General features: G+C 39.0%; 1 protein-coding gene across 1 annotated transcript; it reads left to right on the forward strand.

The window, feature by feature from the left end:
- Positions 1-1,112: 1,112 nt before the first annotated feature.
- gata4 (GATA binding protein 4) lies at positions 1,113-10,613 on the forward strand (the record flags this gene model as incomplete). The annotated part of the gene is made up of 6 exons (XM_080453392.1): positions 1,113-1,671; positions 7,041-7,207; positions 7,719-7,844; positions 9,870-9,951; positions 10,243-10,379; positions 10,488-10,613. 6 exons carry the CDS (start codon positions 1,113-1,115, stop codon positions 10,611-10,613), a joined length of 1,197 nt encoding a protein of 398 aa, XP_080309518.1.
- Positions 10,614-16,649: the final 6,036 nt, after the last annotated feature.

Genomic DNA, 16,649 nt, shown 5'->3' on the forward strand with positions numbered 1-16,649 from the left:
ATATGATATATATATATATATATATATATATATATATATATATATATATATATATATATATATATATATATATATATATATATATATATATATATATATATATATATACACACACATATGGATTGTGTGTGTGTAGGCTGTGTAATGATGTATACTAAAAATGTAAGCTGCTTTTAACTAGTCCATTATTTATTATTGGCTACATTGTGGCTACATTATTATTAATGTAGCCATTATTGACATTATAAAACGTGTTTGCTATATTTGCGATAATTCGTTCTTCCTGATGCATAATGCAGGATTAGATTATTTGCCTATTAGCATTGTTAAAATCAAGGTTGACGCATTGGGCTTGAACTTTAACATAAAACTGTGTGGTGCAAAATAAAATAAAAACATGGTTTTGCCGATGACATTTAGTCAACGCCATCCAGACTAAACTAACTGATAGATTTCTGTAATAAACAATAAACAAAGATAAGAAAATTAGATTAAAAAAGAAGAAAAGAAAAACACGTTTCAGAGAGTTCCTTTTAAAACAACCACAAGTGGAATTTTCCTGCTCAATATATATTTTTTTTTAAAGAAAATAGCTTAACAAGTTTTTCTTTGAAAATCAAAGGCTTCACAGCAAGGTGTTTTATGTGTGTGTGTGTGTGTGTGTGTGTGTGTGTGTGTGTGTGTGTGTGTGTGTGTGTGTGTGTGTGTGTGTGTGTGTGTGTGTGTGTGTGTGTGTGTGTGTGTGTGTGTGTGTGTGTGTGTGTGTGTGTGTGTGTGTGTGTGTGTGTGTGTGTGTGTATGAGAGAGAGAGAGAAGGGGGGGGGGGGGGGTGATAACATGAACAGAAATCTTGATCACAAGGTAGCTTCTGCCTCAGTTCACCACTCCTCTCTCTGATAGTCACTCTATCTCACTTTATCCTCAACTTGCTGCGACTTCGGTAACATTTTTTTAACAAATATTTTTTCCGTTAAAAGATATCTCCAATTTGTGAGGACAAAGGAAGATATTCGATTGGATTAAACGCGTAAATCGTTAATTCATGCGTTAATTGCCTTTATCATATTCCGGATCATCGGCAACACGAATGAATTCACCCTCAAGGAGCGGACATGTACCAGGGCATAATGACGACCAACCACGGACCCCCTTCCTATGAGGCCGGATTCCTCCACAATGCCGCCGCCGCGGCAGCGGGGACGTCGTCGCCGGTCTACGTGCCGACCACCCGGGTAATAACCCCCATGATCCCCGCCCTGCCTCCTTACCTCCAGACGCACGGTGCGTCGCAGCAGGGCAGCCCGGGGTCCGGCCACTCCGCGTGGGCGCAGCCAGGGGCCGATCAGTCGGTGTCGTCGTACACGGGCAGCGCGCACCACTCCCACTCTCCCGTGTCTCCCCGCTTCACCTTCTCCACCAGCCCGCCTCTGTCCACGGCGGCCCGGGAGACCGCCTCGTCGTACAGCAGCCCGCTGAACATCTCCACCAACGGGAGGGAGCATCACTACAGCAGCCATCATCACCGAGGCCTCAGCGGCTCCTATCACAGCCCCTACCCGGCCTACGTGAGCCCCAACATGGGTGGGACGTGGCCGACGTCTCCCTTTGACAGCCCCGTCCTGCATGGCCTTCAGACCGGACCGCCGCCCGCGACGCGGCACCCAAACCTAGGTGAGAATAAACATGGGGAATTACATTTTGCTCTCTGAATGCGTAGATTTTTATTTTAAAGTGCTGAAGAGAAACTTCCATAAATTCAGTAGCCTATGTCCGTTGAAATCATCAAATTACAGAAACCATAGCCTACTATGACAGTTGCAAGAGATGCGCATAATGAACGACATGGATGATATTAACTCGTTATTCGTTTATTCATTTCGTGCATAAAAGTGCACCACTGTAAAACAGATGGCTGCCTGATGAACTGATCTGATGAAGTTATAGGCCAGTCATTTGGTAGGCCTTGTGATATGATATCTATATTTGATATCACTGATATCAAATACAACCTAATTTACAAAAACAACAACAACAGCAAGGTAGTAGGCCTAAGGCAAAATATAGTCTCAATGTCAAAAATGTTCACATTGCTCCTGTTTTCTTTGCAAGTCTGTTTCGCTGAAGAACTCTAGGCCTTATAACTCAAAACTTTAGGCAATGTGGGCTTTATTGTTAAGAGTCTTTCAAGGTAAATGATCACACAAATTGTATGCCTGGTGGTGGAACATTTGCTTGATGCCAGCAGTTTGCCGGGCAGATTTATGATCAATCCTTGATTTGTTTATCACATTGTGAATCCTTGTAATGTGAGGGGAAAACATGCCTAAATGAAACAAATTGCCTAACCTTGAATTGCAATTTAGGGCGACCTAAAATATTCTCAAACTTTGGAATGAGAGTTATCTTCCATTTTTTACAAAAATAACATTCACACTCAAAACCAATATATTTCACATAATTAAACTGGGGGGGGGGATGCTAATTCATGAATTAATTAAATATTAGTCAATGGTTTTGTTTTGTTTTGTTTTAACTATGTAATGGTAGAATTCCATTGTATTGTGTTTTAACTGGATTGTGAAGTGTGAATGTTTGGACCCAAGGAAGAGTAGTCTTGACTGTGGTGAGGACTAATGTGGATCCGTAATAAACAATAAACAATAAATGGACGAAGCAGCCATCAAATAATTGTTATTGTTCGCAAAAAAAACTCAATTGATAGACAGATAGATTGATAGATTTAAAAATAAAATAAAAAATAAAGAAAAGAAAAGCAATGTAAGCGTTATAGCTAGTCTTTATCTGGTCAGATTATCAATGAGACAGGGTCAATATGATTTGCTTTTTGCAGTGGCAGAGCCACAGGTGGTTTAGGATCAGTAGTTCACACCATCACTAGAATAACTCTTTTCATATTGGTCACAGAGGGGCACAAAAAAAAGAATGATTCTGTATTTGCAAAACATAAACATAATTCACCATAATATGTTCATGTTTTTCAAATACAGAATAATTCACCTATTTCTGTATGAATATTATTCATACAGGAATAAGGCACATTTTCTGAATACATTAATTTGCACCACAATTGGCTAGTTATTGGGTGATTGTATGATTTATTTAGCTTAACTAATTATTTTCAAAAATAACATTATGTATATTAGGATGTAAAATCCTGGCATACATCAAAAGGGTAGGTTGTAATAATTTTAGGAATAACTTTCAAGAACCTTACATTTCCTTACAAGCCCTGTTAAAAATGAAGAGACCACTTTAATCAAATCAATCAATCATGATTAAGAGAACACCTTGTTACCTTAGTCTGGACATTGTGGCTACATTTGAATTGCTGATATCGAGTCATTAAATAGTTGACAAAATGTAATTAACTACAGTGTTATTGATCTGTATTCTGTACCACATCAAATATTTGTTTCATGGGAAAACAATCTGGACACACACACAGTAAAATCCAGAGTGCTAACTTAACTATGAAAGTGTAAAACAATATTTTTTTATATAATAATAGTTAAAAGAACAATAAAAACAATTCTATATTTTTCCAATAAGCTGTATCCTCATTAAAACCATTGTTTTATAATGAACTCTGATAGAGTAGCTTATCTTAACTGTGAATCTTATCCCACTGATGGATAAGGATCTGGTTTAGTCACTGGTTGCAGTGCACTCTGCACTACACTCATCACCATACAGGATCACACAGGTTTCGTAACACATTGATTTTGCTTGCCGTGTCAATTTTACATGTATGGCCACATTTGTTGTTTGTAGGCAACTTTACAATGGTTGTTATTTGATCCTGATTTCCCTTCGTCAATACATGTGCACAGCATGGATGTTATGGTGGGAGATTTTACATTCAGGTTCACTTTAGTTGACTACTGTATAGGTATTTGTGGCACTAACCTAAACCTACCAATTGTATATTAATGATTAATTTAAAATGACTGCCCTTGATTATTTCTTATCAGCCATTGCTCATGATCTAGTTGGTGATTATTATGCAAACAGCGTCAATAATCACATCGCTTTAACAATACCTTGTGAAAAATAAAGACGATCAGTCCAAGAACAGTGCAAAAGATAAGATTGATTCGATCTAACATCTACCTCAGTCTGACCATAATCACTTTAAATTCACAGAAGAGAAGCATCCACTGACAACATAATTGTTTTCCATATACTTGCATCTCATGGTTTTATCTCATCTCAGTGTTTAGTAGCATTCAGCCATAGAGGGAAAGTCTCTATTGTTCTCATATTGAAGGGAAACTCCCCTGAGGCTAAACACTACCTTTTCCTTTGATGAAGTGAAAGTAGAACACTCAACAATTTATACTTCTAACTGAAAGTCCAAACATTTTAGATATTTTGTGTGATTGATGTTATTCCTAAAATTATAATTAGCTGCTGCAGTTAAAAGCTCTAAAGTTCTAAAAGCCCAGAAATAATCTCTTGTTGACCCAGCTGCTTTTGTAAATAACATATAATCCTGATTTGTGTTAGAAGGCAACAGTTACTGTGATTAACGATGGACTCAGCAAATCAATTGAACGATTTGGCGGATTCAGTCACAAGCAGACACTGAGATGTAAAAGAAATTGGTGCTTAGAGTAGCTGTGCTACATCCAGTAATATAATTGACACTGGTCTCTCCGACAATGAATCTTAGAGGAATCTTACCCTGAAGTAAACAAAGAGTTAGGTACATATAATGCCACATATGAACACTTTCCATTGTAATTTTTTGTATAAACTGTATCACTTCCAAGAAAAAAATACTAAACCCTGTGTATAGAAATAAACATCATAATTAAATGAAATTCATCTTCCTCTCATAAAAGGAGAAAAAGTTACATACTGTGTAGATTGAAGGCTCGTTTAAGAACTTTGTGTAATACACCTTTACTGTAGCAATATGGATGACGTCTGTTAGATTGGAAATATCAGTAAAAGTATAATCTTACAGTTCTGACTTATTTAAGTCTACTATCACAAGCCATTGGATCGTATTTCCAAGCAATGGTGGTACCATTGCAATACATCAAAAACACTATTATGCAGGTTATGATAGTAGAGTTGATATTGTCTATTACAGAGAGACTTTTGTATCCATTAGATAGTTTTTAGATATGTGCTGTCCAAATAATATTTAGATAGTTTTCTCTCTTGGCCTTGTGTAACATAAGCCATGATAGTGGTGTTTCTTTTTATTGTACTCCACTGAGATAAAGATACACTGTGACATTTATATAGAGGAATAAATTCACCTCCTCTGATAGGCATAGAATGCCTAAGCACTTCTTTTCTGTATTGTCTTGTGCTTCTGGGTTGTGTCGGCTACTGCCTGGCCCAAGGTTAGATTGCCCTGTTACACGCACAGTACTGTCATTATTTTGCCCTCAACCTTGGAGGAAGTCTGCCTACAGTATGTATCCAGATCCTAGAGCCTACACATTCCAAAGTTACATCCCACAGCGAGTGAAGAAAGGAAAGATATATGGACACGTTGTATCATCTGAAGCAGAGTAATTATGCTGTGCTGAAATCAAAGACACACACAAAAACACAACAACATATGTGCATGTCTTTATGCACTTATCAGCTTCAAATCAACACAAGTTACATTTCCCATAGCTTTTTGAGCTGGAGTCAGTATACATTTTCCCCTATTCTTTATTTACTGTAGTTATGAACAAGGCACAGCCATGCATAAGAACTACAATCAGTCCACATTTTCACGATTAAACGGCTAATCGCATCTTGTTTGGTCCTTGCTAGTGAATTTACTGCTGACTATTTACTTGTTGTTGAACAATGAAACAGGGAATTTTACAAAGCATGATACATTGGTGCACCTGCACTTCAGATATGTTGATTTAGAAACACGGCCAGATAATCAAGAGAAAGTGGAGCTGTCATACACACACACACACACACACACACAGAGCAGAATGATCCTCTCCTCGTTCCCCTGAACAGCTAAGTGGTTCTTGGGAGAAACTCATGTTTGAGAAGAGCGAGAGTGAAGATCACATTAATCAAAAGTCATGCTATCTAAGAGGGAGAGAATGACTAAGAGAATGAGACAGACAGAGACAGAGACAGATGTTAGAGACATAGAGTCTCCATTTCAATATGATGGAGTTCTATTCAGTCTCTATTTCCAGCCTGACTCTTTATCTCGGGGAGGGAGCTGTTAGATAAGAAGGGATTCCAAGCTGCTGCTGTGTGGGCCTCCGTCGAGCAGACAGGACAGCTACACCTTCCACTGGTTTAAAAGTGTCATTACGCAAGATGACAATCGAGCACAACAGCGCTTATCAGTGCTATAGGGATGATTCAAAATGTGTACGTGACTGAAAGCTTCATCCTTTTATTTTCAAGCTACGGCCTCACTGGAAGGGCATATCAGTAAGAATCACAGAAATGTTGCCTTGGGAGAAATTCAATGACGTAGTCAGCATGGAAACTATAATCTGGGCCAAATACTATTTGTAAAAGCTTTTTATGGGTTGTTTTGACATTCTCAGGGGTCTATTGGGTGGGTTTGCATGTACAGTATGGGATTTGAAAGTCACACATTTCTGTGACTGACAACTCTCCTGAAATCAGCTGGTCCTGGCTTAGTGGTCCTGAAGAGACAAACCCTGCTAAGTTAAAATAAACACACAAATAACTATTTGAATATGACTCCTGTATGTTATAATTATATATCATTCCTGAATACATTATTGTCTGCATAGCGCTTTCAAATGCACAATGACATGACTTGAGTTTTCCCTTTTAACCCATTAAGACCTGAGGCCGATTCTACAAATGGCTTCTAAATCAGTAGTTTTCGTAATATTTTTTTTTTTCCTAAATGTTAAAAAATAGCAGATGTAAGCTCACAGCGCGGCACGAAGTGACATGCTGTGAGCTTGTAGATCTGCTATTTTTGAATAGCCAACGCTAAAATCTAAAATGACACAGATGCTTTCCCGGTTTTAATGAGTTTTTCTCTTCCATCTATTTAGATATGTTTGATGACTTTGCTGAGGGTCGTGAATGTGTGAACTGTGGTGCCATGTCGACTCCGCTGTGGAGGCGAGATGGTACGGGCCACTACCTCTGTAACGCCTGCGGACTGTACCACAAGATGAATGGCATCAACAGACCTCTCATCAAACCCCAAAGGAGACTGGTGGGTGACAGACGGATACATGCCCACTTACCAAAAGCTCTCAAAATAATTAATTATTTATTATTGTTAATGTTTTAGTTTTTTACAGTATGATGTGTTGTTGAGGTTCTGTTTTTGTATTTGTGTTTTGTATTTGTGTTTCAACAACTTGTGTCAATGAATGCACGTGCGCACCCCCACCCACCCACACACACACACACACACACACACACACACACACACACACACACACACACACACACACACACACACACACACACACACACACACACACACACACACACACACACACACACACACACACACACACACACACACACACACACACACACACACACACATCCTTGCAGCCTACAATTCATCCATTTTAAACTCAGAGAGCGTACAAATGTAACTCTATGGGTACATTTGGTTACATTTGGTTACAGTATTTTTTTTACTGTGTACATCACAGACACACTGTTACTGTCATACTCCCACTGACCTACATCACTGTTCCTTGTGATTGTAGTCTGCATCGAGAAGGGTGGGTCTGTCCTGTACCAACTGTCACACCACCACCACCACACTGTGGCGACGGAATGCAGAGGGAGAGCCGGTCTGCAACGCCTGTGGTCTCTACATGAAACTCCATGGGGTGAGAGAGAGAAGCCTGTCTCTGCCAGGCCTAAAGGCTGTGAGGCGGAGATTATGTTTTTGCCCCTGTTTGTCTGTGTGTCTGTCTGTGCACCGCTAATCTCGGAAACCGATGCACCAATCGGCGTCAAGGTTTTCGTGCACACTGCCAGTAGGCCAAGGAAGACAAGCTTTTCAAATCAGTATAGTGGCACTATACCAGGCCGCTTTGCATTTTGTCCTTTAACGCTTGAATGTTGATGTAGGTCGTACAAAATTCGATTTTCCGCCATTTTGCATTTTCTTCAAAACACACTTTTTGCTACTACTCCAGCAGATTTAGGGCCATATCTTACGCCCTGCGCTATCCCTTGGCACTACCCACTACCCGTTAATTACGCACAAGGCAGCTGGCGCTGTCCCCAAACGGTATCTTACGGCCACGCCTGCTATACATTATGCAGACATCGTTATTTGCGCCTGGAGGTGTGGCCATGGGCGTGTTGTTGCGCTATCCCTAAAATTGCTATCTTGCACACACACGTATGGGAAAGCGCATTGCGGAGTCACAGACCCCCGCTATGCCAAATCTGTTTGGTAGAGCGGCCTGCAATGGAAATGTTGGGCCAGGCGCACAACATTCAGATTCAGAATTCCTTGTGTCAAATGGGTTTATATAAGATCTTAGTCTATTCAAAGTGCTGCGCAGTACCATTCGCTCCAAACCACACACACGTGTTTGATTAATCCATCGTGCAGGAAATAAAGAACGGATTACAATAATATAACTTTCTCTATAATCAGTAACATGTAGGTGATACTTATGTGTATAAAATATGGTTTTATTCAAAGGCAATTGAAGCCTAGAGCTTATGATGCCAACGTTAGGTTGTGTCCGACATTTAACAGTTTAACAGCAAATCACTTCTAAATTAAGTGATTGTGAATGTGATTGGCATTACAATTTTACAATACATTTATTCCAAGGCAACGTCGGACTGCCTCTTCACTCGTCCATGGGCAGAGAGGGAGAGAGCATAGATAGCACTAGAAATAACGGCTTGCGCACCCTGCTCTTAAACGCTGATTGGTTGTATTAATGTAACGCCCAAACCACACCTATGCATAATGTAACGGGTAGCGCAGGTGTTTTAGGGATAAGGCTGGTATCCGGCTGGTGTCGGAAGCCACGGGAATGCCCCTTGCGCCATGCTAAATCCCCAAATAGTGGGTATAGTTGGGCGCAAAATGGGGCCCTAGGTTCAAAACTCACAGAAGTCCCTACACATTAACTCTGGATTCATGTGATAAACATATCATTTTGATCATATTCCATTACAATTGGCTATAATTTTATCACACATTGAAGGACCTCTCTAGTCTAAACAATGCAGAGGCAAAAGTGTTATCACTTAGACATATAGGGGGCATCGCAATTCCTACAAATGTCACTGTTTGTTGCAGAAACAGGATTTTGTTTCACCAAATTAGGTACAAAATTATCTTCATGTGGTAATAAATGTCAAATAGGGTTTTGATATAACATTCTGTTTGCCTGTAATTGGAATTAGTGGAATTAGTGGGCCTATTTATTACACCTATTTATTTTATTTACAAAAACACCCCTTTATAGAGCCCCTTAAAGGAGAATTTTGGACTAAGATTTCTTACCTTTTCTATGATGTTATGATATCTTAGGATGATGAATAGGATCCCGGGTCCGCCACAGCTTAAAACGTGCGCGGATAGGCCTGTGATCTAACGCAAGGCCTATCCTCGCACGTTTTAAGCTGTGGCGGACCCAGGGTGGAGTTATGAAAATGTTCTACTGTACCATTAATCCTAAGATATCATAACATCATAGAAAAGGTAAGAAAAACTTAGTCCAAAATTCTCCTTTAAGGCTTTATAGTTTATACTTTTGTCTTACAGTATTATAAACTAAGCAAGAAAAGGACAAAAAGGATATCAAAGGAATTATAATTTCTATACTCAAATTTGTTGTGCTGAAACTCTGTTTTTCTGTCTGTTTTTGGTGTCTCAACAGGTCCCACGGCCTCTGGCTATGAAGAAAGACGGCATCCAAACCCGCAAACGTAAACCCAAGAACCTCAACAAGCCCCTGACTGGTCAGCTTCACAACATTTTTGTATATGTTTGTGTATGTCATGGGACTTATACAGTAAGAGTAAAATGTGACTGTTTATAGGCATATACTCTTCATTATGTAATTGTTGGTACTCTGTACTGCAGGTACTGTACACAGTCAAATTTTTAGTATAAATCTATCCATTTGTAACTCGAAGAGTGCACAAATGGAACCAAATGGAGTTAAATAAGCACTGAAGATTTTACTCCATACGCATTATACTCTTAATAGTGTTAAGTGTTAAGTTAACTGTTGGTACTGGGTTCTGCAGGTACTCCAGGCAGTGATGGGTCACCAGTGACGCCCAGCAGCACTACCCGCATCCTCACTAGCACAGAGGAGACACGTCAGATCAAGACAGAGCCCGACACCACCAGCCTCTACACACACCACAGCACACACACACAGGTAGGCTGAAAGGCACACGCACACACGTGAACACCTATATTTCAAATCATCGTGTAAAACTAAATTGCTGACATAACCCCTACTCGGTCACCCTACATCTCCCTCCAGATTTCTGCCCTGCCAGCTTACATGACAGCCCAGGCAGGGGCCATTCCTCTCAAGATCTCCCCTGGAGCTCACAGTGGATCTTCAAGCTCCAAAGCTGAGCCCTGGAACAACTTAATTCTGGCCTAGAGGACATGTAACTTCTGCATCTCTTCCTCAGCTATATATAGCATATGCAGGGAAAGGGTTCACCTGAAAACATTATTTGCTGTGGCTATGAGAGAGCCACTGACAGAGCACAGTGTATTCATTTCAACGCTCTTGGACTACAGTATACTGTTGAAACATCACCACAGGGTTAGGTGCTCAGACAATCCACAAACATGCAGTTAAGTCATGTTAAGACAAACTGCTGAGAATTTAGCCTTTAGGGGGCAGTCATACATTGTATAGTGCCTTTGCAGGACATCAACTAACCAAAGTATGCCCAGAAAGTTAATACCCTCCTTTAGAGGTAAATGTTCCAATCTGAGACTTTCTGAGCCAAAATGTGATAATCATTCACTGATTTGGTCATTCATCAATCATTGAATAGCCACAGACATCTGGTTAGCCAGTGTCCTCTGGCATAAAGTACATCTTGTTTTTCCAAATCATCAGTCATATATATTTAATGCCCCCAACTATTCACAGGACACTCTGCCTTTGGAGTGTTGATGCCCACCTTGAGGTCAAATCCTGGCATACATCTACCTATATAGAAGTTGAGTACAGGCTATCCCCTGCCTGCCCCTTCCCACCACCCCACCCACATGCACACCCCAAGGACTCATATAGGCGGTCAGTCACCTACTGTAACATATTAGCCAAACACCAGCTCAGTTTCATACCGTAACTGCAGGTAATCCTACAAGCTAGGAGCACTTTTAGGTAAGCTGAAATGGGAGCATTATTCTCTTGTCATCACTCCTTAAGTCAACCTGTGGCATAGCCTTACACAGTAGAAAAAGTGCCTGGTGACTAATTATTTCTGGATTACCTTTACTGTAAGTTAAAACGAACATTTTTTGTTGTTGATTTTATGTATATAAATACATTTCAGTATTTCTGTATTTCTTTGACCTAAAACAATTTGAGAAACTACCTATGTGGCTAATAAGCTGCACCTGATGAATGTGATGTGATATGGATGGAATGACTGGCACATGGCGCCCTCTGCTGACACATTATAGGTCATGCATCCACAAGATGGAGTGGGTCTTGACTTTTTATTTTTATCAATATACTTGGTAATGCCTTTAATGTTTTGGGCCTGTATAAAGAAGTTAGGCTGGAATTGCTAGTATTTATTCAGCAGGCAACCCAAAAGCTTGGATTCTCATGTTATCTTTTTTATGTCCATTGAATGCCTTATGTGTTGCATATATTGCAATATGCAATACTTTCAATACTGTTCTCTACTTTAGTAATACCAAATACTTTTTTCTTGTGACAAGCACAAGGGAGAAATATTGAAATATTGTGAGTATTAATGCCACATTTAATTACCATAATGACAAATACATATGTAAAAACTTCACTCCAGTATAATTGTTTAATAGTACCATTGTGATATATTGTAAGTAAACACAAACGACACAGTGAGAGACAAACACGTATATGGACAATCTCGACGTGCACTAACACTGTACTACTTGATGCCCTTCCTCTGTGTGCCCCTGTAGCTCAACTGAGGAAATTAATAAAGAAAAGCATTTTGACATTATGTAAATTTACATTGGACTGTGTTATTATACTCAGAACATTAAAGCTGCACTATGTAACTTTCCTCTTCTACCCCGGATTTGAACCCGGTTTTCTGCGCAAGTGCTGACATTTTTACCATTGAGCTAATATAGCCTGCCTGCTTCTTCAGGGGATACATTGAATCTTGAACATCAGGTTAAAATTTGCGTCAGATCCTGTGTCTAGGTGAGACATGACCTTTGACACGATCTAAATGTCTCGATAGAAGAGCAGGGAGACAAAATACAACCACCCCAATTGTATAAGTTATATTGTATTAACATAGCCTACTCTACCACACAGATTGGACAAAATAAATTTGTATTCATTAAATTGTTCAATTAAATGTTACATAGTGCCACTTACTTATCCTACCTGAAATGCAAAGATACATTTTCATTTACTTTTTACTTATGATATATTGTCTCCTTCCTCATCTTCTTCTTATAATATAGATCACTTTACCCCAGTAAGTTTGACATTCAATGTATGTTTGTCAAAATATTGGGTTATGGAGACACTGACATTCTGAATCTTCTCCTGAAAACGTTTTATTTTTGTGTGTGAACAAAAAGTCTCAAACTTTTAAGCTTATACAACTATGCTTCATTTTGATTTGGGCTAATGGTTAACACTCTAAAAGGCATGATGAGATACTGACATTTTATGAAGCCATGGATGAATAAGAGTCAACACTGGTCAACATACTGTAGGCCTACAACACTGATTATTGTAGGCCTACAGTAAGCTTTCTCCACAATAATGTTTTGAGTCAACATTTACTGAATCCATCATACTGTAACATTACAAATTATGTGAAGAGACACTGATAGATGTATTGCTTTATTCTTACAGTACATTATTCTTTCAACCTGACTTGGGCCTGTCTTATTGTCAAGAAATTGCATGAAAATATTAGGTCATGAGGAAAAGTCTTTAGCCAGAGCATTGTAAACATTCAGCCAGCAACAACAATAAATAACAGCTAATGAAGAACATCCTGTGGATTTTGAATGCATCACTAGACTAGGCAAGTGCAAAACTATAATCTTTACTTATTTAGGCTATTAGAGATATCCCCATTAAAAAAATAAAAGACATAAAACTGTCTATCTGAAATATGGGGGAAATGTGCTGAAAGCTGCATTAAACATATAGGCTGGGTAGGATGTAGAATTTAAGTCTACTTATATTTTGTTTGCATTGTGAAAAAACACTGTGATTGTTATTATTATTATTACTTTATTTTGCCGTTTGTGTCACTGAGCTACCAATATCGCTTTGTACAATACCTGAACATGTGATCATCATGGTATCATTTGTGAATGCATCTGACAGGCACGACTGAGGCAACTCAGTTCCCAGACCACCAAAACAGCAAAAAACAGAAGGGACATGTATGCAGACTGCAGAGTAGGCTAATTTATGATGTCAAATATTTAGATATCCATTGTGATGATGCTTATCAGAAGGTGTTTTAAGTGGGGATATCCTCCCCATCCCCACTGCAATCTGCACCCCTGATCTTCCCTATTTGTACATATTCTTGTGTGGACCTTGCAATATCTTTGTTAAAAAGCTGGAGGGTGCACCGATTGAAGTTTTCAGTCAATTGCTCTCTGATGAATTCTGCATATTTGCTTTGTACCATGTCTCTCCAACACTGGTGAAATGTTAGTCTGAGTTGATTGTGGACGGTGTCACATATTTGTGAGCTGAAAACATAATCAAGTGCGAATATCTGACCTTTTTCTAGGTATTCCTCCAAACATGCATTTTCCTCTAAAAGCTGTGCTTGCACAACTTCAATCATGGTGTTAATCTCTTGTGTGAAGATTTCTCCTTTGTCTTGTGATTCACACTCTAAAACGGTGTACATATTATTGAAGTAACTTTTCCTATCCTGCTCTTGCGTGGCAGCGAAGAAATTAAATTTCAAGTTCACTTGACGTGACCTAAAGAATTGCTTGACAGCAGAATAGAGACTTTCGCTTAACACATAATCCTGTTTTGTATCTGTGCTTTTTTTGGTCAACTTTACATAACTTTCATGATCATTACTCAGATCTACACAGTTTAAATGCCTAAAGCTGATGTCTCGGAATAGATTTTCTTTAGTTCCTTTGAAACCCCAGCATTTTACATAGCCAATATGTGTTTTCACTCCATAGAGAGAGTACCATTCGTAAGCCTTCTGGACCAGGTTTAGCATGCATGGATCAGTGTTTCTGGCCAAACAAGGGCTGTTCAGGGTAAAGACATATACATTCCAATCATCTGAGACACCCTTTGATGACAGAAGTTCCTGAGTTTGTTTTATGATGATGTCTTCACTGTGCACCCCGTTGTTATAATCAGGATAGTAGGGTCCGTACATAAGAATCTCTTCCCGTTTCTCTATCACCGCCCATGAGTGTTGCTTGTCCTCAACCCCACATTCCTCTGTGATATCATGATGGAATTCCCGAAACTTCTTGTTAATGGAGTCTTTGAGGTAGACGTTGTCGATGGCATGTCCAAACTTGACATGTCTCAAAACTTTGTTTACAGAGTACTGTGTGTCAGTCCAGGACGATATTTGATCAAGGACGTTTTTTGTTCCTGATAGATCCTCTTCTCCTCCATTCATACAAGTTTTATTTGCAAATGGACTGTGGTGGCTGTAGTTTAGCCTGTAAAACAAAATATATCTCACTTTAACAAGATTATGATTTATTTCATTTTATGCAAAAGAGCCCAAATAAACAAACAAACAAAAATGTGGAAAACACATACTGAAAAAATGTTATTAGATGCATTTTGTTTTTATTTAAAGTGCCATATAGTACCACATCATGAGTTGTGTCTCTACCTTTTCACTCTGAGAACCTAGAACAAATGTATGGCAAACTTTTTAAGTATTGATATACAGAATAAAACAACGTCTGACCTAAAGTAAATCACTTTAACACAGAAAACTATTTTACATTTGATCCACATTTGCTTTTATTGATGCCAATAAAATTATTCTATTCTACAACAAACTGTTCAAAACCATAACTAAAAATGATTTATCTATTATTATCGATAAAATGTACTTACTTTGTTGTGCCAATGATCCTCTTCTCTTGATCTGTGGCTTTTTTAAACCCATAGTCCAGCAGACTATTTAAACTTGCTAAAGTTTTCTTTGTGTACAATTGAGGCTCTTCTTCATAATATTCATCAAATAGGTGACGTTTACGTTTCAGTCTAGACAAAGGAAATAGACTGTGATTCATTTCTGATCAGACAGTTGTCTGTGTACAGTAGCAGGGAAAACGTATATATAAAGTATCCAGTTCCCGCAAAAGGCATCTGAGGTAAACCACTGCCGCTTCCGAAAAGCAGGAGAACGGGTTTGACAATCGACAATGTATCTTTTTTTTTTTTTTTTTTTACCAATGCTGAAACATTGCATCATTAGAGCACTAATCCCCACCAGGAGGCATGCCCTACCCTTCTTCATGTAAGAAAAGGACTGCATTTGGCAGTGCATGACTGCATGGGGCAATGGGGGAAGGGATATATTAGGACTGTCGTATCATTATGGTGCAACCAGAGTAGACTGGGGACTAGGCTTTGGACAGTGAACACCTAAAAAAAAAGTAGTGTGGCATGTTGTCATGAAAAGTTTCAAATTGACTATATAGTCTACTCTAATACATTGCAATATGTGTGCACAACCCTCCTCCCAGCTCCAATTTCAGTGAGATCCTGCATGCAATTCTAAACAGATTTCTGTCATTCAATGTTCTGTGTAATCTGCAAGGTGTGATAGATAAAGCTGCAATCCGTATCTTTATGTCCTACCTAGGATACGAACCATAGTGTTCCGCAATAGAGACCAAATTCCTACCGCTCCTTCTAGAGGCAATCCTGACTCCCTGTTTGGCCATGGGAGATATTGCACTTATGAGCTTCAAGCAGTACTACTTGTTAACTAGTAGGTGTACACGACACCAGGGTCGGAATTTCTCAATATAAGACTAGGGAGACAACCTCCAACCACTGCAGTTGTACCAATTAACATATACAGATTGGTTAAAACGTTTTATTCATTAAATTAAGTTCCATATTAATTCCTTGTGTCGTATTATGTTTGTATCACCACCAGTAAATCAAAGGTTGAAATTTGAAATATGTGTCAGGTTTTTGTGACCCTCAGTCACATTGCGAGTCCTACATGAGAGGAAGTAAGCTCTGCAATGTCATTGATTGATTGATAGGTAGGTAGCTGATATATTGCACTTTTACCGTAGCGCTATAGGTATACTCTTAGTTGCTTGTTTTAGAAGAGAATGCATTAGGACTTCTGGTGATTAGTAGTTTTGTTCCCTACCTACAGTATGTTGAATGCACTTATTGTAAGTCGCTTTGGATAAAAGCATCTGCTAAATAACTGAATTGTAATGTAATTGA

Source organism: Gymnoscopelus braueri, assembly GCF_963280865.1.
Source record: "Gymnoscopelus braueri genome assembly, chromosome: 16".
Taxonomy (NCBI): Eukaryota; Metazoa; Chordata; class Actinopteri; order Myctophiformes; family Myctophidae; genus Gymnoscopelus; species Gymnoscopelus braueri.